This window comes from Cydia pomonella, chromosome 9 (genome assembly GCF_033807575.1).
Source record: "Cydia pomonella isolate Wapato2018A chromosome 9, ilCydPomo1, whole genome shotgun sequence".
NCBI classification, from domain to species: Eukaryota; Metazoa; Arthropoda; class Insecta; order Lepidoptera; family Tortricidae; genus Cydia; species Cydia pomonella.
Genome location: NC_084711.1, coordinates 8876088 through 8901533, shown reverse-complemented (window position 1 = coordinate 8901533; position 25446 = coordinate 8876088). Strand labels below are relative to the sequence as shown.

At 34.7% G+C, this 25446-nt stretch overlaps 1 protein-coding gene across 1 annotated transcript; it reads right to left on the bottom strand.

The window, feature by feature from the left end:
* LOC133521282 (cytochrome P450 18a1-like) lies at positions 1 to 24972 on the bottom strand. Its single transcript, XM_061856154.1, has 7 exons — positions 18865 to 24972; positions 18289 to 18516; positions 17831 to 17949; positions 17319 to 17543; positions 10389 to 10599; positions 8115 to 8379; positions 1 to 7831 (listed from the first exon to the last, which is right to left on the bottom strand). Exons 1-7 carry the CDS (start codon positions 19007 to 19009, stop codon positions 7480 to 7482), a joined length of 1545 nt encoding a protein of 514 aa, XP_061712138.1. The 5' UTR covers positions 19010 to 24972; the 3' UTR covers positions 1 to 7479.
* Between the last annotated feature and the right edge of the window lie 474 nt (positions 24973 to 25446).

Below are 25446 nucleotides of genomic sequence, written 5' to 3'. Positions count from 1 at the left end.
TAATTGAGGCTTATTTCGTGTTTATTATACAGTGTGTGCTTAGCCATTGGACAAACCCTGAAATCCCACATAGTGTTACTTTTCAGGAATGATCTAACGTTAATATTTTTCAAATTAGAACAAAAGTAACAAAATAAATTTTCAAACAAAGGTTATTTCCAATAATGGACAGCAAAAAGAAACATACTGTGTTAATAATTGGCACTCTTCAAAAAAAAACTCACTTTTGACACTGACATATCCGATCCATATCGTTTCTAGACCTAATATTTGACGTATCTTATGGTTCGAATCGGGCAGTGTTTTCGACAATTCATTCAAAAATATTCGGCAATCAGAAATAAGAATCTTATTAGTGTCTTAGAAAAAGATAATTAAAAAGGTCGAAGAACTTTTCATACCATTCTATTAGGATTTATTACCTCAGGAGCTATCACATACAGGCTGCTCCAAAGTAAAAATCGTAATTTCTTAAATTCTTCATACCCGCTACATCAGTTGTTATAAAATATATTCTCAAACAAATAATACAGTCCATATTTGTTAGTATCAACTTACAACCTATGTTATGTTACAGCGCAGCACAATAAATTACATAAATGAAATAAGGTATACTAGTTACCTTAATGTATGCATGCATACAATGAAAATTTCAGCTTCCAATGGCTAGGGTATCTGTATGTCTAACTGTATTCTTAGAAAAGATATATTTCTTAGTAAACCAATATAAGCTTTTAGTGCTTAAAAGATTATTATATATTTTAATATTATATTTACTCTGATCCGCGCTTTGAATACAACAACTTTGCTATACGTATAGGATAAGAATATTATACATATAAATTCCTTTATTATTTTATCACAAGTTATTAAGGTCCAACGTTGAACTTTTTTATACCCTAAATCAATTTTTAATACCATTATACCTAATAGCAAAAAGTCTTTAGCTTATTTAAGTTGTGTAACGGCACGTGGGGCGGCCCGCGTTACGCCACGGTGCGTAAGGTCACTACCATCATTTAATTCTTTAACCAAAAGCCCAAGTGACCCAAACCTACGGGAAAATTTACACCATTCTAAGATATACGTTTCCAGCAATTAGTAATACAATCGCGTGTAGAAAAAAAATGGACTTGCGTCACTCTGGCTCTCGGGTAAAAAATTTCGCACGCTTTCGCAATAGTTTGACGTTTACAGTCGCCGGTACGACGTCATTTGGCGCGGCATGAGAACGCGAAGTGTGGGCGGCTCGCGAGGTGAGGGTTCAGTGCTTAATTGAGATGATTATCGGCTACTATTTCCTAGTAGTTACTTAATTTAGGCGAACTAATATCAATTAGGCATCGAAATCGTTAAAAGTGATGTGTTAGGTACACATCACTTTCACACGTAGGTATGCAGGCTTTGCTAAGATATGAGCTTAGTAGGCATGGCAATAAGGCGATAGTATAAAATAAATACTGCAAATATGTACATCAAAATAAATACTGCAAATATGTACATCTAAAGTTTAAAAAGAGATTAGTGTAAAATTTCTTCAATTTTAACCAAAATAAAGCGCACATTAGTTATCGCAGACTAACTAAAAACTAAATACATCGTCCTTAGTACGGATCTCTAATGAGATTGCAAATTAAGTTCAAAACCCGAAATGTATAAGCAACATATTCAGGCCTCGACCCAAATACGCAGTCGGATGAGCATTTCATCATGAAGTCTAGTTGTTATTTAACATAATGTGATATTAAATTTCTTTAAGAATATTTCGTATAAACCATTTTTTTTAATTAGCAGCCTTAGAATTTGTGTAAAGTTCTTTCATGATTTATGTTAATGCTTACTTTAAAATATAGAAGCTAAGTTCTAAACAAAAGTTTATTCTTCACGGCATAGGAAATTTATGGAATGCAATCATCTACGAGTAAGTGGTATAAGGATATCAATTACAATGTAAGTACCTAAGTATAAGTAATAAAAAAAATGAAACAAACAGGGTTAATGAGTAAGAACAAAAATTATTGATGTCATAAAACTTTGAGATTTATTTATATATGTATATAATTCTCATAATGATCCGAAACGAGTGATTACGTAACAATACAAAAGGTAAAATTACGAAACGACGTTTCGTATTCATACTAAAATCCAAAAAAACATAGATATAAATAGTCTGCACTAGGGCCAACGGATCAATAGACGGAGATATAGGGTTGTCAATTTATAAACTAATCAATCAATCATTGGAATTATAATTCTATAAGGGTTTTCCAAATTTCACAACCTGTATCTTCAATATCTCTTAACGCATTCACTGCCAGGGGGCGTGGCCTAGGAACAAATTACTATCCACATTACCATGGCAACGCATGCAACTTGAAGACATTCGCTATAGCACTTGGGGAAACATGCCTTAAAATTTTACGTCATAGACAGGTAAAAAGTAAGCTTAGTGTTCATTTAATTACTTAATAAATAATACGTTGTATGGGAGGTATGGTAAAACGTTATTAATAATTAATAAGAATAATAACTTATCAATAAGTTTTAAACGCGCTTGAATCTGCATTCTTATTAAACTTAAATTCATTAAAAACGATCGATGGTCCAAATGATATTTCAATTGTTTATTTAGCTTTTAATATGCGGCATTTAATTATTTTGTATAAAAAAATATACAAAACGAAAATTCACTATTGTATTGACGGAATTCAATAAAAACACCGTGTATGAGGAGATTTCCTTAAGACGAAAACTCGTACAACTATTTGACCAGTTAAGCTTGTGCGATGAATGTCAGACCAATGTTGACGCGGTGTGCAGTAAAAAGAGCTTGCGCTGTTCAGTTTCAGTGTACGGTTTTGGCCTGCATATAAGGTTCATTGTTTAGTATATTTATTTAATCACCATAAGATCATAAGACCTTGATTCCCAAATTCGTTTCTATTAATTTCTCTGTATAAAATCAACTAAGTTTAAAGAGGAAGTATATAATTTGTTGTATTCAACTGCTGGCCATAAGTCAGGATTTCGTCTCAGTATGGCTCGCAATAATTTGTCAATAAGTTTTTAATAAAATATTATACATATTACAACAATAGTGCCGGGGGTAACCCTCGGCATGCGCGTGAGCAGCTCCCGTGGCATTCATTTAGCGATAATCCATCCCCGCGACCTTGGTTTTTGGCTCGGATAACTTACACGTGGCAAAATAAGGTGCTGGTTTCGTTAGCATTTTTGGGCACGTCTTTATTATGTCATCTACACGATATTTTGTAACTGTTATAATATTATACTCCTGTCAAAAAAACAGAGTTAACAGTTTGTGTGGTAATGATTTATTTTTTCACATATAGTTTGTGCCTATAAGACTTCGCTGTCTTGACGACCGGTCTGGCCTAGTGGGTAGTGACCCTGCCTATGAAGCCGATGGTTCCGGGTTCAAATACTGGTAAGGGCATTTATTCGTGTGATGAACATGGGTATTTTCTATGTATTTAAGTATTTATAAATATTTATATATTATATATATCGTTGTCTAAGTACCCTCAACACAAGCCTTATTGAGCTTACTGTGGGACTTAGTCAATTTGTGTAATAATGTCCTATAATATTTAATTTAATTTAATAAGGGTTTAATGAAAAAATAGGCATACGAGTATTATCACCCATCAGTCCATTATAGTGGTACTTCAAATTGTAGAAATTTATTAAGGACGCCACAGAGCTTTAACAGGCAACACATGATGCCAACATCCATACATCCATCTCCTTCTGCCGCATAAGTGCGTCCTTTAAGGCTAGTTCAGACGGTAACAACTTTTCTCCAATCTGATTAAATTGTCACATCAAATCAGATTGTGCGGATGCAAACGCCAATTTGACTCTCCGATTTCAACCCTCGATTATTATCGATATTAAGGATAAAATGGAGGTACGGGCACAAGAATACCAATTTCTGACGCTAGTATTCGCTTTTGGGGGCATTTTTTTATTTAGAACACTCAAATATCACCATAAATCTAAAATTGGTGAATAAATTGGAGATTGTCGCCAATTTCTTTTCGGATCAAATCGATCGATTTAAATTATTAAAAATAAACCAAAATGACTAGCTCCCGTTGGAACCGACGCCTAAAGCCTTGAACTTGCACGTCAGGTCACGTTGATAAAAATAACATTCAATAGTCCTTTGTGCTTTAGAATCCTTTAAATTTTCAAGGTTCACGTCATAAAGGGGACGACTAGAATTAATCAATTCATGCTTTGAAGAACCATGGGTATGATATAATCGGAACAAAGTAGTCGTGGGTACCGGTACGAACTGGTGCACAAAAAACTTTCGTTGCGAATAGCATTGAATTGCGATCCAGATGGTGCTGTATTAAACCGCATTGCGGAAATAGACCAAATAGAACCAACAGGCGTATTATGTTTGTAATTGTAACAGGTTAACCCGTGAGAGTTTTTTCAACTAGAAATATCACTTCTGACACTGACAGATCATATCTATAACAAATCCAGATCAAATTGATAATCTATTATTATAATCAGAATACGCTTCCTTCTAAATTGACACTGATATCGCCCATTTCCTGCCACGCTGCATCAGCATCGTTTCTGCAGTCGCAATATATTTTTAGTTGCATCCAGTAATACTAATTATGATTGAAAGAGGCAATTTATGTCATATTAACCGCTGGGACATTTATGTTATCGTAAATGTTTACATATCGGCATTTACCGACGCGGTCATCTGGGTTTTCTAGCTAATCTTTTAGAGAAGATTGCGCAACAAATTAGTTGTAAACACATTATTTTATTTATATGGTACATTTAGGACCTTGCTATAAATGCCAATAAATTATAATAGGGATGTTGCATATTTTATTATTAGTTAGGTTGAGTTGTCGTCTACTTTCAAAACTATATTATGACATCAAATATATTTTTTAGTGTAAACTTGTTATAGGAATTATTTATTTACATAAACAATATACATAATGATAATGGATATATACAGAGGATTACTATAACTAGCTTATATGTAAAATAGGCCTTTGAGGCATTGTACCAAGGATGCTGGCGGCATTTCCTCGTTGTATCGCAATACTAATACGTTTTGCGAAGCCGCCAGCTCTTCGGTCACCAGTTACGTCAACCAGGCGTTGCACGATTTCTCCAAAAAACTTGTGCGCGCTGGGTCCCCATGGACTTAGAGTTTCAACGCCAAATGGTACAAAATGGTACTCTCTACCAAAACATATTTATTACGTTTAAAATTTTCGGCGCTTTTCGCCGCTGCGCCTGCTTTTACATTAGTCCGTTGGAGGTGGGATGGTGCTAGTGTGTCTACGCAGGTAGCATCCCACACTAACATCCGTCCCAAGCTCCAAGGAACATCAAATAATTATATTTTTAAGTTAAATGAGATGGTTAAAAGTTGACACTTGATGAGGATATTTTCATTATTTAGATTGGTGAATATACATGTACAAAATAAAAACCAAACTCTAGCAATTCTGATGTATTTTAAAACTAATTATAAAAAAATACACATGAATCTTATAATAGAAATAGGAATACCTTTACATAAACAGGTTTTTCAATGAACTGTTAGGTAAGGTTTAGGTTAGTTCTGACACTTCAAAAAAGCAAGTGGAATAATAAAATTACTATTCTTTAATCACATCAATAATGAGAGCTAGAGTCAATACTTTCGTGAAATGTTATATACATAGTAATGTTATGAATGTTATATATTAATTTTCAATTTAATTTCGTTTTAATTAGGCTCTACGTTAATAAAACGTTATATAAACATAATAATTACGTCTAGTACTTAAAATACTAAATAATGTAAAATAAAAGTCAATCAGTGATTGTATTGATTGACTAAAATACGTATTGTTAATGTCGTTTTCTTAACGAATAATTTATTTCTGTAATTTTTAAATAATGAACAAGTTAAGCAGCAATGCAATTTACTTAAGATTATAATACCATAAAAGATAATTATCTTGATAAAACATAGTATTGATAACATTTAATGACATTTTAATACTAATTTAATTAAAACAATATTATTATCTGTAAAGTCATGCCCGTGATCTTTGAAACAAAATACGTCTTAATCATTACGTTAACACAAGTTCCACACATGATCTCAAGTTTTAAACCAGCATCTTATTTAAAGAAGTACTTAGTGTGATGTTAAAAATAAATGTGTGGAGAAAAATATCAAGTTCATCAACGATATTTTTTTCTGCTCATATTTTAAGTAAATTGTATCCGTGTTCCGGATGGAACAAAAAAACAAACGATTTTTTGCATTTTTATGTTAAATACATATTTATATTTATAAATGTCAAATACAAACGAAAACTTACTAAGGCTTCCAGCTTCCTTCTTTCTTCCTAGTTTTCTTTTTCCTTTGTATAAGACATTTATTTCGTTCATAGTTTATAGTAGTGTGTCTACTTATAAAAAAATACAAATATAAATAATTTCTAATTTTAATTTAATTGGTTATAACAGTATCTAATAGTCGCCAAGTAGTTCGTAACTCACACAAAATCTACATAAAATCATTATTTGGTTCCGTAACAATGGTATAACATACATAGAGCTGATGATGATAACCAAGTCCAGTCATAGATTTCTGGTATTTGGCGCAAATATTAGGTACTCGTAATACGTATGAGAAATAAATAGAAAGAGGGCCAGTGTAAATGGGAAACTAGAAGGTCACATTCTGTCTCTTACATGTATGGCTGGATAGACTCGTAGAGCACATTAACATGAAACATTAAAACATTTATATTAGGTGGTAGTTCATGAAGATCAGAATAATAATAAAATACACAACAGGAAAAATACGTATAGGTTCTAGGTATAACAGTTATATCAGCATAATTTGCCATGGTTGTTGGTCATTTCACATTTCCTACACGTGGGAATTTCCTATTTATAGACAAAATTACCTACCTACCCTATTTAATTTTTGATATATTTTACTATTTTATGATTAATATATTAAAAATGTATATATTTTTTGCATAATATACTGTATAATACAATCACAACATATATAGTACATACTATGTACCTACCTTTATTATATATATTTCTGATCCCAATACGTACTAGCTTCAAATTCAAAATTTAATCCAGTCTCTAATAAGAGTTTGCGCTCGTATTTGTAGAACTGATTCGATAGATGCTTATTGTACAACCGCATTATACAACACATAAAATAAAACGTAGGTAGGTTCTTCAGAGTAGGTTAGTATGATATGAACATAACGTGTGCTACTATAAACTACGTGTAATACTATAGTATTTCAATTGATGCTTCATTTTACATAGTTTTTGATCACATGCACTACGATAGAAAACAATAGTAATGTCAACTTTGGTTCCAACAGGAATCGCTATTATACTTGAATCAATCCATTGATGATATTGATTAAAAATAAAATATTATATTTTTCTAAAGCATAATTTATAAGGTAAAGGAGCATGAGTAATGCCCATAACGCCTTCCAATTCTGGCATAAGTTCACCTTGGGGTAAAAAAAACTTAAAGCAATTCATAATGTTTGCAAAGAATAAGAAGAGTTCTGATTTAGCCACTTGCTCCCCGAGGCACACGCGGCGACCGACTCCGAATGGGATGAAGGTGTCCGGGAGTTCGACCTTACCGTCTTTTATGAACCTCTCCGGGGCAAAGTTGTTGGGGTCAGGAAAGAATTCCGGGTCCATGTTGATTTTGTTCAGTAGTGGCACGAGGTGGGTGCCGGCAGGAATTTTGTAGCCATTAACTTTCCAAAGACTAAAAGACAAATGTAAGTCATAAATTATAAGTGTGTGTAAGAAAACTTCTTGATTGGCCAAGAAGGAAAACGTAATGATAACGGATTTAGGAAATTTGATTTAGTGATTTACCAGAACTAGCACAACAGTTCCCATTGAGTTATTTGTAACATTTTATCTTTAATACAAATATATTTGTTAAATATATCGTAAATACATTCACAGTTATTTGTTTTGTAGATGTGTTATATTACTAAACTACCTATACTAAAAAAGATGTGATTAAAAACAAGGCAACTTACGAAGAATTAACATGCGTCGTTCCTAATGGCACCACTGACACGATCCTCAGAGTTTCATACAACACAGCTTCAATATAGTACAGCCTCGCACGGTGCTCCAAAGTGACCAGTTGCCCTGGCTCAACTACTTCGGCAAGCGCAGCGCGCACCGCGGCCTCTACCAACGGGTTCCGGAGCATCATCAGTAAGGCCCACAGTAGGCTCGTCCGGACGGTTTCCATACCAGCGGAGAAAAGGTCGTTGAATACTTGGACTATCTGTTCATCTGCAGCAAACATTATTTTATTTACTATCCAAAATAACATTGTTTTAACTTAGAAGAAATATTTGAGCGCTAGGTGAATCTGTTATGGCAAAAACTGTAATTTCTCTTACAGGATTGACTGTCATATTGTATGATGACATTAAGTATATGTACCAATTGTTATATGACGAAATGCGTATAAATAGTCATAGTAAGAACAAAAATCATTCATATCCAGTATACAGGAAATGTTGCGATTTGGAAATGTATTAGGTATATGGACATAATTAACATTACATTACATAATTCAAGTATTTTTATTTTAATAATAGTGTTCTTTTACTTTTAGAAAATATAAATTTTATTTTAATTTAAGTAATAATATTAGGTAAATATATTTTTACATAAAGATAATGAGTAGTATAGTAGAAAACAATCTAATTATTATTATATTCCATACATTGATCTTTAGGTATTACGCACGCACTGGGCACAAGCACCGGCGCGCACCCGGCACCCGACAAGCGCCGCTCGCGCCCGGTATACTGAGCTAAAAGCAACTCCGACTTCCATATAATATAATATAGTGTATGGAAACTTTAATATTTAATTTAAAATGTAATTTATAAAGGGCATGCAACGCGTATGTGCCGCCTCTGGAGTTTTAGCGTCTATGAAATACACTTACCATCAGACGAGCCGTATGTTTGTTAGACACGTTTGATTTTTTCACTAAGTAGTTTGTATTGTAATAGGCTTATAAAGAACAAATATTTTAACTTTTTTAATTCAACCTGGACCTTTATTAATTTGTAATGGTTATTTTCTAACTAAACGAACCGTTTTATTTTACAAATGTTTGTTATGTGTTACTGTGTAATGTTATTATTAGACAAATTCGACCTATCCTCATAGATTTTTTCATAAGAATTTTCAACTAAAACATTAATAAGACTTATATGTTTTTAATGGCATGATTTTTTGTACCTCCATAAACTTTATCTTAATAGTAATGATTACGAGTACTAGTTCTTACAAAGTAAGACTATATATCCAAACCTAGCATCTTTTTTATCGTGATATATACTGATGCAGTAAAAACCTTGAAAATAAATAATATGATAAGCAATCATAGAGTTCGGGGTGACAGATGTTATCTAATCGAGGTTAACGCACTTTCAAGGCCACGGAAAGCTAAATATAACCAGCGTAAACAGTCAGTACATTAAAATTATCTCGTTTCGCAGAAAATCGAGAATATTTTGATAACTCTAATCATACGAATCGTTTAAACAAAGGATGAGATTTACTTGTACCTTTAAACGAATAACTGGAAAAGGCGTCCTTATGGCAAGCGACAAAGTGGGATGTTTTGCCGGCCGCGGTCACTAATCTCAAATTCATTCATGTGAACGGAATATTATAAGATAAGCAATATATTGTACGTAACGTCATCGTTAAACTTTCCGCGGCATAGTAGCATTGACATACTTGTTACGATAAATCTTCCGAAGACTCGAACGACATCTTAACATTTACATATTGATATATAGATTTTCTCATTTATAAGGAAAACTATGACAAATTAAATTAGTATACTCGTATTATAGAAAAATTAATTTAAAAGTAATAAATATTAATAGTACGTAATTTTAGACGATTGGGCTGTAGCTGTAGTATAATGTTATTTCCGCTTTTTCTTTTTAATAACATCGCAATCAAACATACTGGTTTGCAGGTGGTCGATTTGACTCAATGCTGCAAAGAACGTGGTGGAAATAGCGAATTTCTACCAAATAACCCCAAATGCAATATAAATATTTTGTGATAACAATGTGCCCACGAATATTATTATTGTTACTTACAAAATCTAACTATTTTTCATCAACGGACTTTGTGAAAACTAGTTTTCACCGAGTCCTTACGAAGAACTAGATTCAACTAAGGCATACGCGTTTTCACTGAGGCTATACGGAAACGTAGTTTTAACTAGGGGTTTTCACGGTAACGTATACAAAGTAAGAACCCACCTGGATCAACTCCGTCAAAGAGTTTGGAACCAACAGAATTATTTCGTAACTCGAGCAAGTAATAGTCCAACAGATCAGTTGGCACGTGGCTATCCATGTTGACATCCCAGAGTTGTTGTCGGCGTTCGGCCACTTTCCGCACGTGAAACTCGCTGATATCTCGCAGATTTCGTCGGATTTCCTTTAACACTGACTTTTTACCTGGCAGGTGCTGAAATTAAAAATATTGTGATAATCACATTTCAACGTTTATAGTGGCGCTGCCTCATTCTGTCGCTTGCCAAGTTGGTGCAGCGTTAGCGTAGAAGGGATTTATCTATATAACCCGATTTTTTGTATATTTAGAATGACACTGGAACTTTACATTCAATCGTAGTAGTGTTCATCGTCAGATGCGTTGCATACTTAACTCGCAGCGAGCGCGCGCAAAAATCAAAATGACGTTTGAATGCCGTTCACGTTCATAAAGCACGAACGCTACGAGATCGTGCACCTGTACAAGCGCTACGGCGTAGTACCTCTACGTATGTAAACTTTTTAAAAGTTGCATCTCGTGTTGCGATTCAGATGCGCCAAATATAACACCATTTTAATGATCATTTAAATTAAATCTAGGATGTAAGTTCATATTGTGAATGTAAAAGTGAAATAGCTAACCCCGCTTTCTAAACCCAAAATATTTATACCCTAATATGGTTTAAACGTACAAGTTAAAATTTAACCCCGCTTTCTAAAATATTTTTATGTATTATATATGATATGAGTTTTTGCTAAGGTGATACTAGAAAGAATATCAAACATTAGACGAATGCCAACCAAACGAACAGGCTGGATTTAGGAAAGACTAGTACAGTCGAGTTCACAAATATATGAGCAAATCCAAGGCTTAAAAATAAATGAGCAAAGAGAGGTACATATGCATCTGAACAGATTAACCAATCAAAAATATGTACACATATCACCTGTCATATTAATCTGAGCAAGTATCACAATATAGTTAATATGTAAGCAACTGAAAACTGATAAATATGTGTACATATATTTTTTCAAAATTATTTAACCAAGTGAAAGTACACAAATAATTACGCAAAGGTTTTTTCAAATATTTATAAGCATGTAGTGGCACAAAAATATCTGTACTAACGTTGTACAATTTTATGTGAACACGTAGAAGTTCATAAATATCGGATTAAAACTGAATAAATAAATCACCTGGTTCTCACGGCCTACTTATCAAAATTATAATAGGTTTAAGTTAGTCTTAAGTTTAGAGATTATAAGTTACTCTGTTATTATTTTTAACCGACTTCAATTTCATAGAAGGAGAAGGTTCTGTATTCGGTTGTGGCTATTTTTTTTCTTTATGTATGTACACCGATTACTCCGACATCCGTAGTCCGATTTCAGTCATTCTTTTTTGTTTGAAAGCAGTTACCTCTACCTCCAAGGTGGACCCATAATATTTTTGGTTCTGATCTGATGATGGAATCCATGAGGAATTGAGGGAACTCCTTAATTTTTAAAGGTACATACATGGTGATTGGACTGTATTCTTAAGCAACTCAAGCATTTGCTCTCGAAAACTACCAATTTGATGTAGTGCCACTGTAACCTTACCACGAGTTTGACTTTAAATATTAGCTGACGTGTTGGTAACTTACTTTCTATACATCTCGCTCGCACTAATAGGATGCCAGTGCGAGCGAGATGTATATATGTATATTTTTGATGTATGTAGTATTGGTAATAAGACAGATAAGGGCTAGGTGGGAGAGGTGTGTGAGGTAGACGGTGGTGGTGAAGGTAGACGGGGATCTTAGGTTGGGGCTTGACGGTTAGGGGGTTGATGGGTCGGGAGTTGAGGAATCGGCGGGTGGGGGGGGGGTTAGGAGATGAGTGGTCAGGGTTTGGAAGTTGAGGAATTGGGGGTTAGGATTAGGGGCGGTTGAAGGTCTGGTGGTTCAGGGTAAAATCCTGATTATATACAGTTGACGAATTTAGTGATAACATAATTGTGTTTTTCATTTATGCGTCACGCATCACCCTTAAGCTCTTAACAATGCCGTAAAACTAAAAATGGAAAAATAAAAACTTTTTTACAAAAAAAGGTAAACCGACTTCAAAAAGGATAAAATAAAATATTATCTTTTTCTAAGTATATGCGTTTCCAACTGATATGTTTGAAGTCGATACCAAGCCAAATAGTAATAATACCTGTCAAAAATAATAAGCTTTATGTCTATAAATCACATTACAATTGTAGTAATAGAATATAGGTATTATAAACGTGGAATAAATTCTATCTGTCTCTTTGTTACCTTTTTACGGCTAAACATCTGAATCAATTTAGGTGAAATTTAGCATGAAGGTGAAAAGTTTAAGCCCTGAAGACGGTCCTTGAATCGTTTTATATTTTGAAATGAAGTTCTCTGTATAAGGGGCTAGAAATAACTCAGTCTCAATTCCACACTTGCGTACTATGGCCATTTAGAAAATTTGTCATAATAGCTCTTTAAAAATTACTACAGCAAATAAACGCATTGGATTTATACTACAACAACAGTACGACAAACATGGTACGGACTGCGCTAAGAAGGTTCGACCGTGTGTTCTTAGGTATGTTCATTGCTGTCGTAGTAAGACAATCCAACGTATTGTACTCGTACATACTTATATAGCCGCATCTTTATCGAATCGCACCAAAATCATGGTATGCTTCTAAATTTGGCTTGGCACCGACTTCAAACATATCAGTTAGTAACGCATATACTTAAAAAAGGATATATTTTATTTTATCCTTTTTGAAGTCGGTTTACCTTTTTTCCAAGACCCTCAATTAACAAGATGGGAAGACGAAATTATACGTACAGTGGGACCACTCTGGACAAGGGTGGCAAGAGAGAGGAGATACTGGAAGGAGTAGGAGCAGGCCATTGCCGACAGGTACACTGACTTACTATCAAAAAGAACAATCATGTTCAGAACAAAGGGCTATATAATACAAAAAAAATAAATAAGTATAAATTGGTTTAAAAAACGAATTAGTTATTTCACTTTTAGATTTGGAATATGATGTTAAATCCTACGTCCTATATAAAAAGACAAATAAGTGTTCGAATGTCATGTATTTATACGAGTATTATTTTCTTATAAAATGATAAAACAAGTTTGAAACAATTCGTTCCTAATGACAGTTAAGTATACCCATATAGAAAATAGTTAATTTAAAAAACCCTTTTGTGTAGATATTTTTTCATGTCATTTTTATTACATTTCATCACGACACGTTCTAACTGTAGGGCTCCTGATATCCGTGATACACGCCGATCCGTAGCTACGGGTTCTTAAGCCCGGCGGTACTAAGATCACGAATTTCACGAACACGGCAAGGTACGTACCTCGTACCTGCGTTCGCGACCGGATTCACGTGACACGCCGTGACACGCCATGATACGTAGCCCGTACCTGCGTTCGTGTGCGGAGCTTCGGGCTCGGTTCCGTTGGATAGGTACTTATCGCACGTCTCGTAGGTTCGACACGCCCGGGAGAAAAATAAATAAGGACTAGGTATTATTGAATTGAGGTACCACTTAGTATATTGAATACGGGACGTTCGTCGGACAAACATTTACGTGTGAATTAAACTTAAATTGTATTTTTTGCATCGATTTGAATATAATGATGACTTAGAACTTCTAAGTAGTGTTGGTTAAAACTCGAGTCCTTTGAGTCCTCTGCTTTAAAACTCGACTCAGTTTTTAGACTCTTATAATTAAATCTAAGCTCGAGTTCTATTCAACTAACAAGTTACAAGAGACCCCAGTCTCTTGTAGAGACTTGAGCCCTTATCAGAGAACTTTCGATTTTTTGCAAACAATTTCGGACGTTATCTATAAGTAATATTCGTGGATTAGGTACACAAGTCATACAATAACGCCTAATTTTTTTTTGTGTTATTTATGCAAAAACCCATAAAATTGTTGACGGAGTCTTTACTCGGAAGCTTGAGTCCTTTTGAGTTGCTCTTAAAAAAGATTCCTCGGGACTTAAAAGACTCGGAAGTTTTTTAAGCGACGAGTCTCGTAAAACAAGTAGAATTCTTCAAATTCAGACTCAGATTCAGATTCAGACAGACACTAGTTCTAAGATGGTTATTGTAATATTTGTACAGATTGTAATATTTGTACAGCGTGAAATAGTATTAAAATTAGAAATTAAACTAAACTAAACCTACTTTCAATGTCTGAAAAATGTTTCGAAAGAAAATAACAGTTTTTTTAACATCTCTGTATTAAGTACACGCGTTCCAGAATCCCAAGGATACCACGTAGCTAATAAGCCTGTTTCCGAAGCTTGCTGTGACGTCACAGGCTCTGCCTTGAATAACAATTAGGTGGTCTGCAGATAATAAGCGCATTGCGGACAGGTTCCCTCTTAATGAGGATGCGTCATTGAGCAATTTACTTGGCGTGTAAGGAAATGAGAAAAGTTTAAATAACTACAAGCCGGTTTATAGCAGCTCAAACGTGCTCGACCTCATCCTCCGTAGCAGACATATATACCAATGGCTGATACCTACCTAGTTCCTAACACTTTCTAGATCTGTTTTGAGTTTTTATCCGACTGCCAAAGGGAGGAGGGTAATGTTTTTCAAGTGTATGTATGTATGTCTGTTTCTTTGTGGCCTCCTGTAGCCTAAACGGCTTGATGGATTTTGATGTATGAGGTATCGTTAGATTCGTCTTGATCACGGGAGTCTCATAGGATTTTTTTGGGGGTAACTAAAAAGTTATAAATAAAAACATTAATTATTTAAAAAAAAATCCCACAAGAATATTGTTGTTGATGGTAAGTATTGCAGGCGGGGATCAACAACCAAAATGACTATAAGTAACCCTCTGTTGGTCCCCGCCTGCGATACTTACCATCAACAACAATATTCTTGTGGGGCTTGTTTTCCTCTTTTTTAGTGTGTAGGCGGGTTTTTTGTTTTTTTTTTATACTAATTAATTTTTTATCGATGTTTTTGTACAGCATACACGATTGTTAGGCATGAAAAGGCGACGTAAAATACCCATGCAATGCCATGCACGTATGTAGTATGTAATTAATTTGTTAGTCCTAGCGGTACACCCCGAAATTTAGTCAAATGTTGCACATAGTGTTAAACGTATGAAAATCGGTACTATTAATCTTTAGGTATAATGTCATTCGGGTAAAATAAGAGTATTGTAGCTTGGTTTACATGTTCCTTTGGTAAAATCTGGATTTAAGTAAGAAAAAGTCCTAATAGATAGGGGATGAGCTCGAGGAAAGGGGGAGGGGCGTTAAAGGTGTATTTTCAGTTAATTCTTACATAGACGCTGCATCACGTTGGCAGAGAAGAAGCGGGCCCTCCAGTTTGACTAAATAAAACTTTAATGCTTCCTTTTTAAATATTTAATTTAAAAATAAATTGAATAATGATAAAAAAATTGAATAATGGGAATTGTAATAATGAAAAATTAAAAAAATAATAATAATTTGAGGTATACTTTACAAAAAAAAATTAACGTTATCGTATCTGAAGGAGGGCCAAACTTGGAAAGACAAGACAAATAAACAAATTATATTTTCTCCAATATGCTCGGAAATGTTCACCTTATTGTAGCAAAAATAGTACGGGAAGTTCTTCGTTATGGTCAAACTCAAATTGAAAAAATTCAAACCATTATTGTCGTGTTTTAGCGGACGGGAAAGTTATTACTGTATTGTTTTTTACTTTTTTAAAGCATGTATCGACTAAGAAAAATGCATACAGCCAATTCATGTAGCTGCAGGCTACGTCTACACGACCAGGTCAGCATCATTTCAAGCTATAGGATAGAGTCGTGTAAGACCGACGTGTATGATCGTGTGAATACTACTTAATAAATTCAAAGACTATATAACTTTTATATTTTATTAAGGATCTCATGCGTGCAAATACAGCTTATATTGCACAATTATATTAAATGAGCCAATATGGAATGGTACTGAATGGCAGAATAGTTGTGCCTTTAGGTAACTTTTAAAAAAATAATTAAAGAGGGAAATTGTTTTAGACGTTTTTGATGTGAAGGTTCGATTTGAGTGCTGGTTCATGTTTAAATTATGATTATTTGACCTGATTTCCTCGCATGTTTGGAGAAAAGCACTATATATGCCTCGGCAGGAACAGCAATTCGTAAATCGAAACTCATCCACGAATTGCCCTTTCCCGGCCTCTGCAATAATATACTATTATTCTAATTTAAAAAATGACTGAAATGTATTGATGTGGTATATTTTTAAAATCGGCTCAAAAAGCCCTTTCATTTAATGAACAATATTTACCTACCCCTATACCGCTACAAAAAAAGATTTCGTCATAACTCCTCTCCATTTGGTTCTACGTGGCAAATTGATTAAAATCGCCTAAAGATCTTACCGATTTGCATGCTTTGAACACAATTTGCAGCGTTTTTTGGCGTACCGCTAGCACTATGTCGAAAATGATTAAAGTGGATGTAGTGAAATAATTAGGACCTACTCAATGTTTTACATATAAACTGTTTATGATGAATAATGATGATAGAATACGACGTTCCTATTATGGCTTGTTATATACGCAACATATTTTTATCTAATTAATTCTATTTATATCCTCTTAATTTTTATCTTACTGTTTGAGGCCGGATCACTTGTTTACGCAATGCACATTAAAGTTAAATGCAATTAAGATAACGACTATGAGTTCATTACCTACCTATTATTGAATTTGTTATATAGGTAAGTAACCATTAGTGGCAAATATCTACGAATACATTTAACTTGGTAAACAGTATCAGTATTTAAGTACCAACCCAAAAACTCTTATTAAATTAGCAGGCAAAATTAAGCTATATCTATTAGTGGACAATTTCAACATACCAAGTAGGCCGGCACATGCTCCCCGATATGTATGGCTCCATACAGCTCCATGCCTTTTGTGACCCGCTCATTGAAGTTCTTGAACTCAGGGTCTTTTTCTTCAAAACGGAAGCTCATCATTAACTGGCATATGACGTTGTGGACATGCCTGCCCAGGACACTCGTCGGGTCTATTGGCTGCTCTTTCGTGCTTTCAAACTTTGTTAAAAGTTCTTCTATCTCCACCTATAATTGAGGAGTGTGTCGTAAATAGTCTACTAACAAAAATGACGCTTCTTAAAAGTTATGAGAACTGCAGAGAGGACAATGCCTTTTACGCATTTTACTGCTTGTCATAGGAAAAAATTAGAAAATTTAACTTTTTATGGTTGATAATATTCAAATAATAACACTTACGTATCTACTGACATAAAGAAATTATATGATATTTTACTTTTCTTGTACTCTAATAAATCGTTTAGGTAAACAACTTAGCCAGATACTACCCCTTAGAAACGACATAAATTACTTACGATAACGCAATGTTCAAATCTCTGGTTGATACCAACACCGCTGGCACCAAGAGCGCGAAACTTCTCATGTAGAAACTGACGCTGCTTCCTCCAGAGCAGGCCTTCGCTGAGAACGATTCCTTGTGAAATATATGGAATTATTATAGATAATTCACTTTTTTTGTCTTTTAAAATTTTGTGTTGAATTTTTGAAATAAAGAATATAAACAGTCCTCAATAATTTTGCCATAAATTTGTTACTTTGTTTACACTTCGAGGCTTAGGTTAACTAGATTAACAATACTTGATAACATTATTTTAACCACTAATAGATATAACATGATTTTTTAAGTGGTTCAATTATTTATTACCGTTACTTTTAACTGCTAATTAATTCTAAATTAACTTTGGTTATTGATAGCAAATAGATGAAAGGTCGTTTCAAATTGATTTTTAAATCGCCAAATAATGACATTTACCTCGACCACACAACAAGTTATTGAGAGGCGTATGCGGGCGGCTAATAGAGTCAGGTCGGTTGAACAAGTCCCTCAGAATTCTGGAAGATCCGATGCAGACCATCAGGTTGGAACCAAGTTGCACTGAAGTAAGGTCGCCGTAGCTAGCCGCTTGCTGCAGTAGCCAGGAGTGAGGCGCGCCGCGCCCCATCCATGGCAAACTTCCCAAAAATGGTAACCCCCATGGCCCTGCAATTAAAACACCAGTTACTTATTCCTATCCACGGTGATTTTAGATACTGAAGAGATCTACAAAATACCGCTTTCGGTTGTTGCATTGCAATTGTTTGCGAGATTTTTTTTCCGGCGTATAACATAAGTGTTCATGAGAACAGAATAGACAAATGACATCATATACATTCGTCTATCACACAGCAGGTACCGCAGACATTATAAACGAGAAGATTATAAATGAACTGATTTTATTATTACCTATTACTGTTATATATTCCTTTCATAAAATGAAATTGGAGCGTGCCATGCAAGTAATATTTGATTTTTGACATCAAGGTTTCCAGCTTTGAGACGAGCACTTACCTGGCGGTAGTTTCAACACGTTATGAATACTTGCAAATAAAGTACTGAAAACCAGGAAGTGGAAAATATACACAAATATTGTCAACAAGTCAGGAGTAAAGGAGGAGAGCATCGCTCGACAATAGTGCTCAAGGTTTTGAAACATTCTACTGTTAGATTTTTGCTAAAACGTAAACGCGGCATGCGAGCGAGCAGATTTATGACAAGGCTACGTATGTACGCCGGATTTATATACTAGAACTGTCATTGATATTGCATTTAACATATCCGTAATTGTTAGCAAAAAACGAACGGTAGTGGATGGAAGCGTTTGTTTATTTTGTATTTTCTACCCCTAGTATTCAATTCTTATTCTTACGGTGTATACTTAAAAATGTTGCCATAATTTCTTTATATTAATTACGATTGCACTAAAATATAGGTACACTTTTCAATATTCAACTATTATGTTATTGTGTTTAAATTACAATGTAGACATGTTATTGTTTGTTGTACTTGCATACTCGTAATTGACTAACATTTAATGCAATAATATCCACTTTTTCATAATGTATTAAACACATATAACACTTATTTCGCAAACATAATTAGCCAACATAACCATCTAAAAATATATACACTCAAATCGTAAATATTATTAAATTGGACGGACAGGTGTCATCCTAACTGCAGGTTGCCCGCTACTGCACAATTTCCATACACACTGATACAACACGATTTGACGAAGCTATGATACGTAATTAAGGTTCTAATATAAAACTAAACAAGACATAAAAATGGTATGGACCCGAAGAAACGAAATAAGGAGTAGTTCAGAAAAAAAGTAGCAGCACATTATGTGGGTTTTTCATTTTATTTAGTGATAATTTTTAAGTAGCGAATTTTTGTAGTAATCCGTACATACTATTCTATACAATTAAATACAATCGTATTTAAAATAAAAGGGCGAATTAAAGTGTTCGCCTTTTATATTACATGTCTCCTAAGACTTTTTGAACAGCGTCTTCTGAGAGAATTTATGAGGTGTTTCTCATAAACATAGTTTTTTCTTTCAGAATCAGAATCAGAATCAGAAATATTTATTGTGCAAACTATGTAGGTACAAGAATATGACTATTAGGTACATTTTTTGATGAGTATCAACAGTTTTTCTTCTTCTTTAAGTTTGATAAGCTACTTAATATATTATTAAATTGTCTTATGTTCGATATTGCACTTTTTTGATTTGACTTCACTTTGAGGTAGTTACATGGAATTTCCATTTTTGCGTATTTGCGATTTTTGCAGAAATTTGTCTCCCATAGAAAAACCTCTGTCAGAGGTTAGATTGGAGAGACTTCCTGACTACCGAAGAAGAACTCCAGTTTATTGGTGTAATTTACTCGTAAGATGATATTCCTAAAAGCATACAACTAGTTGTGAAAATTGAAATTTAAGTGTGGCATTGTAGAAAACGGTAGGTGAAGATTGTCAAATTGTGTTGTACAAAAAGTTACGAAGTACATTGCAATAAAAATGAGAAATTCAAACAATCTGATATTTCTCAAAATGATTTTATTGTTATTATGTATTTTATCTATAGATTACTGAAAAAAATAAACTGCTGCATAATGAGTAAAAAATAAAAAATACTGCACTGCCACTATTTTACTGAACCATTCCTTAGTCCAACGGTTGAATTGCCACTAAGTTCCAATTTATTTTATAATCAGCTGATGTTTGTAGAACCCGTCCAACGTTTCGAACAAAGTCAACAAACAGAATATACCTAACTGTGCAGATAAGCAAGTAAATATAAATAAATTTTGTATTTATTAAGATACACAAATAGACGGAGTTTAATCACCTCTTAGTAGTTTGAAACTGGAGTAGGTAAATAGGTCATTAACCGTTGTCAGCGCGGGGTATTGACCGCGAAGGTCGTTTCGCTATCGAACATCACCAGCTTACGTAAGCAGCATTTGGATAAGTAGAAATCAGACGTTATCGGGCCACCGTGCTGTTCTCACGAGCGCCGTGCATGTTCCGGGTTCGACGCACGAGCAAGGACGCTCGAATACAATCGCAATGAATGACGTCTATGCTCATTTTATTTACACCTCGATTGCCATTAGAAATAAGACTCCAAGGCATAAGTTTTACGTCTCGATTTACAGCGCATTGGCGCAATAGATCTATAGGTATTTTGCATCGGTGTTCGAATGATTTTACTACCTAGCGTGTAATTAAGCTATCGGTCATTGGCTTCTGTTATATAAGCATTACATCGCGGTGTTTACAACATTAGTTCGAAGAAAATGAACTTGACTCCTCTATAATGCGCATATCTTGGTATTCCGCTAAGATATAAAAGTTATTAACGATCGACGCAATTAAAATGCTTTTAACTATAATACTCAAATTAGGCATCTATAAATACGAGTACAATCACGTGCTTGACGTGGTGTACAAAAAATTCAAAAATTAATTAAAAATTCGAGCGTTTAAATTCGCATTGGAACCCAATCATTTCAATAATTGAATATAAATACTTGCAAATAATATTGTAAGATGTAAACAATAACTACGCACTGAAATATACATATCATACCTAGTAAAGAATAAATAAAAAGTGACCGAGGCCGGAATCGAACCAACGTCTTCAGCTTCCGCGGCTAAAGCCTTAAATAATTTGCTTTGATCCTAAGTCGAATAACTATGCATATAGATCGTTTCATTCACGAAGCCGCGTGCTCTGGTTTGTAATGTCATACAATTAAAGATTAGATGTGACAAATCTGCGCGTCATAGTAAATGACTCGATCTATAACCAATCTAATCAACTAACTACTTTGGCTCAGCGATCAAAAAATAATCTTGGCCTCCGAAATGAGAGAACGCCACCTGTCCCGATCCAGCGCGGTTTCCTACCATGAACTGCCATCAGGTAAACTTAAAATAAAGTAATATAATTTAATTACTAACTTAACCACACAACCTATGACTATTACCAAGAAAATTTCCCCAAAGTAGTAATCTCACCATAAAACCCCACTGCATACTTCCTGTATGAAATAGTCTGTTTCAGTTCTTTACGTTAGTGAAGCTGTGATGCTGATGTCTCTATTTCTGTCCCCTAGTATAAATGTATAATATGTATGAAGTGTATTTGAAGTATCAACTAGTAAAAAACAAAGGTTTCCCGAGCCCGCAGAACTGCGTCTCCGAGTAAGACGTTTGAAACGCTGGCCTCATTTCACTGTTTCTTTCTGTGCCGCACACATTACTGAACCTAGAGAGAAATGATATTCTCGCTGAAAGTTTGAAAGCCCTATTATTCGGAGCACCTCCGGAGATGTTTAAACATTCGGTATTCTGTAAAATCTTCGAGTGGGAAATTGTGATAGGTACTAAGACTAAGTACAGGAAAATAAAATTTTATACAAATTTTCAGTCCGTCCTAAGCTAAAATATTTCTTATACAAATAAGTAAAGTGACGATGCTTGATTTTAAAGTAAGTTATTTAAAATAGAAAACCTTGGAGGATTTAACAACCGGAGTCGCCTTTATGAGCTTACCCCTATGTCAAAAACCTCAGCCAATGGTCATATGTATTGTATAGACTGACGTTTATCTGACATCGTAAAATACAAATAGTCATACATTTGACGTACCCCTCCCCTGCAAAAAATTGGTAGACTGTTTTGTACAGAAAATTACATACGAGGCGTCTCCAGTTGTTAAATCCTCCTAGTTGAAAACGCATAAACAGGTTTGATCTTGCCTTTTCTGTAAATTTTATTTCCTGACAGCGGGCAACCATTAATCGAGCAAGTGCGAAGCGCGAGCGAACCGTGACCGTTTCTGCTTGGGTTAATACATTTCGATGCTAGTGCGGAAAGTATGTCATTACTTAAGTATGTCAAGACTCGGGACGAGTGAAGAATGACATTTCCGTACGTGTATCGAACGACGTACACGTACGTACAGACAGTGTGTGACAGTTGCGAAAAAATAAGAAAAACAAGTATTTTTTTATGCATGTTCTATAAGACAGAAACAATTGTAAATATAAAACATTGTACTATTATTACCTAAGTATCTTTATTTACGATTATTTGTGTATTGTATATTTAAATTGTATAAAAACAATATCGAATGTTGCCTTTGGAAACTTAAAACATGCTTGCAGTAAGAACGCCTCTTCTTTGACAGGCGATGAGAGGTTGTTTTTCGTTTTTATCGGCTTCTGATATCTACTTGTTTTCCTAACATATTGTGTGTGTGTATGTGTTTTTTACCGATATCAATTATTAGGACGCGATAAATATTTGACCTACAAATAAATAGTCTTACCTACCTAATCTCATTTTGTTTTCATGTCAACGTAGATTTGTCGAATCGGCAAAGTTTAATGAACTGGTTAATTAGAATTAAGTAATAATCCTTATTTTGACATAGCCACGCTGCCATGAAACTGAAACGAGATTGTCTATTTCTACCGATAAGTATTCCTAATTCGTACTCTGTGTCGACTCGCAGCGCAAGGCGCGGGCGCAGCGCTCGCGGGTTCAACGGCCGCGCTCACTGTACCATTAGGTCATGAGTATTTTGACAACGTAGCGCGAAAAATTATCTAATCGGCACGCGGACGAGGACAGGGGGGCAACGACCCAGCGGACCGCTGCGCCTGCGGCGAAAGTGAAACGTAAAGGCACCCTCCCGCCCAAAGCGATCGCAAGCGAGTAACTCTTGACCTACTGTTTTTAACTGACCGCTTCTAGAAGACTTTCATGAGATAAGCTGAGGTCATCCGGAAGTTTATCATTAGGAGTGAGCTACCCACAAACAAGGACACTAGAAACTAACTGTTGGATTATTCCATAGATATGTTGCATAAACATTATTTTTCGTAAGGATATTTTCTTGGCTCTAGTAATAATTATATTTATTTGGAACCTACATGTAGTTGCTTTCTAATTCATAAGAAAATACTCTTTAATAATCAATGTTGGAATTTCTAGAGGTATACACCCGAAAAATGCTTTTAGTGTAGGTATAAAAAATTCGCGTAGGTGCTTAGTCACGTTTTTCACCCGCATCAACATGCGATGTGTGTGTCAGATCAACGCTCGATTGCTCTTGCTTATTTGAGTATTCGACATGTTTCAGTTCTTATGAACATTAAAAAAGGAAGTATTATCCCACACTAGGCTCTAGGCATATATCGTGGTGACCGCTCAACAGACAAACAGCAGGCATTTTCGGGGTATCCTCTCCTCCTCTTCCTCAAGCCACTAAATTAAAATATTATAGTTACAATTTCAAGTGTGAGTGTTTACTTTGCAAGTGTTGGTATTAGGTAGTGTTTGTGTGTGATGTGATTAAGTACACTAAATATTACAAGAAAATTAGCTAAATTACGGCATAACTAATAGGCTACTTTTTTAATTTGGGATATATGTGCCTACGTCACAGACCGTAGCTACTCTTATTTTTAGACAACTTATGCTGCAATTATGCCTTTTTCGGAATTATTATAAAGCACCCTATGGTACACCAAAACGTTCGCTTACTATTTAGAAGACAAACTTTAAGGCGACGACGCTGAGGTCGTTGACACTTTGGTTCAAGCCAACAAATATTGCAACAGCAACTTGTCTCTTGCTGCAGTCGGTACTGGATACGGAAGTCTACCTTTAAATGGCAGTGGGTGTTCCGCCGACTCGCCTGACCTATATGACCGAAACATTACTTACCATAGTTTATTAGAAGAGTTGTTACTGGATGTCTCAACACTTTTGAGACAAGTTACACCTCTTTCATTGTTTAAAGACATAAGTCACGATTTTCTGATAATTGCAGGTCCTCCTTTAAATGCTGGTTGTTAATTCATTCAATGTTTTTCAGTATGGGTGCAAATATACTTATCACGACATGCAAAAAAATATCGAAAGCCCGCAGAGCTTGTACCCACAGAAGCGCATTCACTTATGTAGTATGTTTTAAGGTTCCGTAACGAAAAGCCTGCACCTTTTTGACCCAGTGGTTGACTGGTAGAGAATGCCTTAAGGCTTTAAGTCCACCACTTAATATAATATACTAAATATCTAATGTGTAATAAAATAATAAAATAATAAAAGGTATAAATGAATTTTAAAGTTAAACAAGTCCTACCAGGCGTCCGTCCATGCCTGCTACGCGAGCTCAAAAGAGTAGTCAGTCATGCCTAACCAACGTCAAAAATACCGAGAAAGTATTATTCCCACTGTATGTATTGAAACCAAGGAACAGGAGCTTAGTAAAAATATTTCAGTAGACACATGCTAAAATAGGTGATAATGGTAATACGTAGATTGTCAAACTTTCGAAAAGACCATTACTATGCATGTCATCAATATTTTACTACAGTAGGTATATAAAAGTACGTAAATCTCACAAAAAACAGAGTTGTAATGTAGGTATCTTATTAGATTTAACCCATTACGTAATAAAATTGAGGCAGTAGGCACATAAATACTAGAGAGCAAAGATCAAACAAATGAAAAAAAAACCGGTCAAGTGCGAGTTCGTTTTATTCGCGCACCGAGGGTTCCGTACAA

Coding starts and splice junctions, on each gene's coding strand:
- LOC133521282 (XM_061856154.1), bottom strand. CDS start 19,009: ATGTTTCAAAACCTTGAGCACTATTGTCGAGCGATGCTCTCCTCCTTT. Junction 18,517..18,864: donor CGTGTTGAAACTACCGCCAG/GTAAGTGCTCGT, acceptor TTTTAATTGCAG/GGCCATGGGGGTTACCATTT. Junction 7,832..8,114: donor ACGACGCATGTTAATTCTTC/GTAAGTTGCCTT, acceptor TTTGTCTTTTAG/TCTTTGGAAAGTTAATGGCT.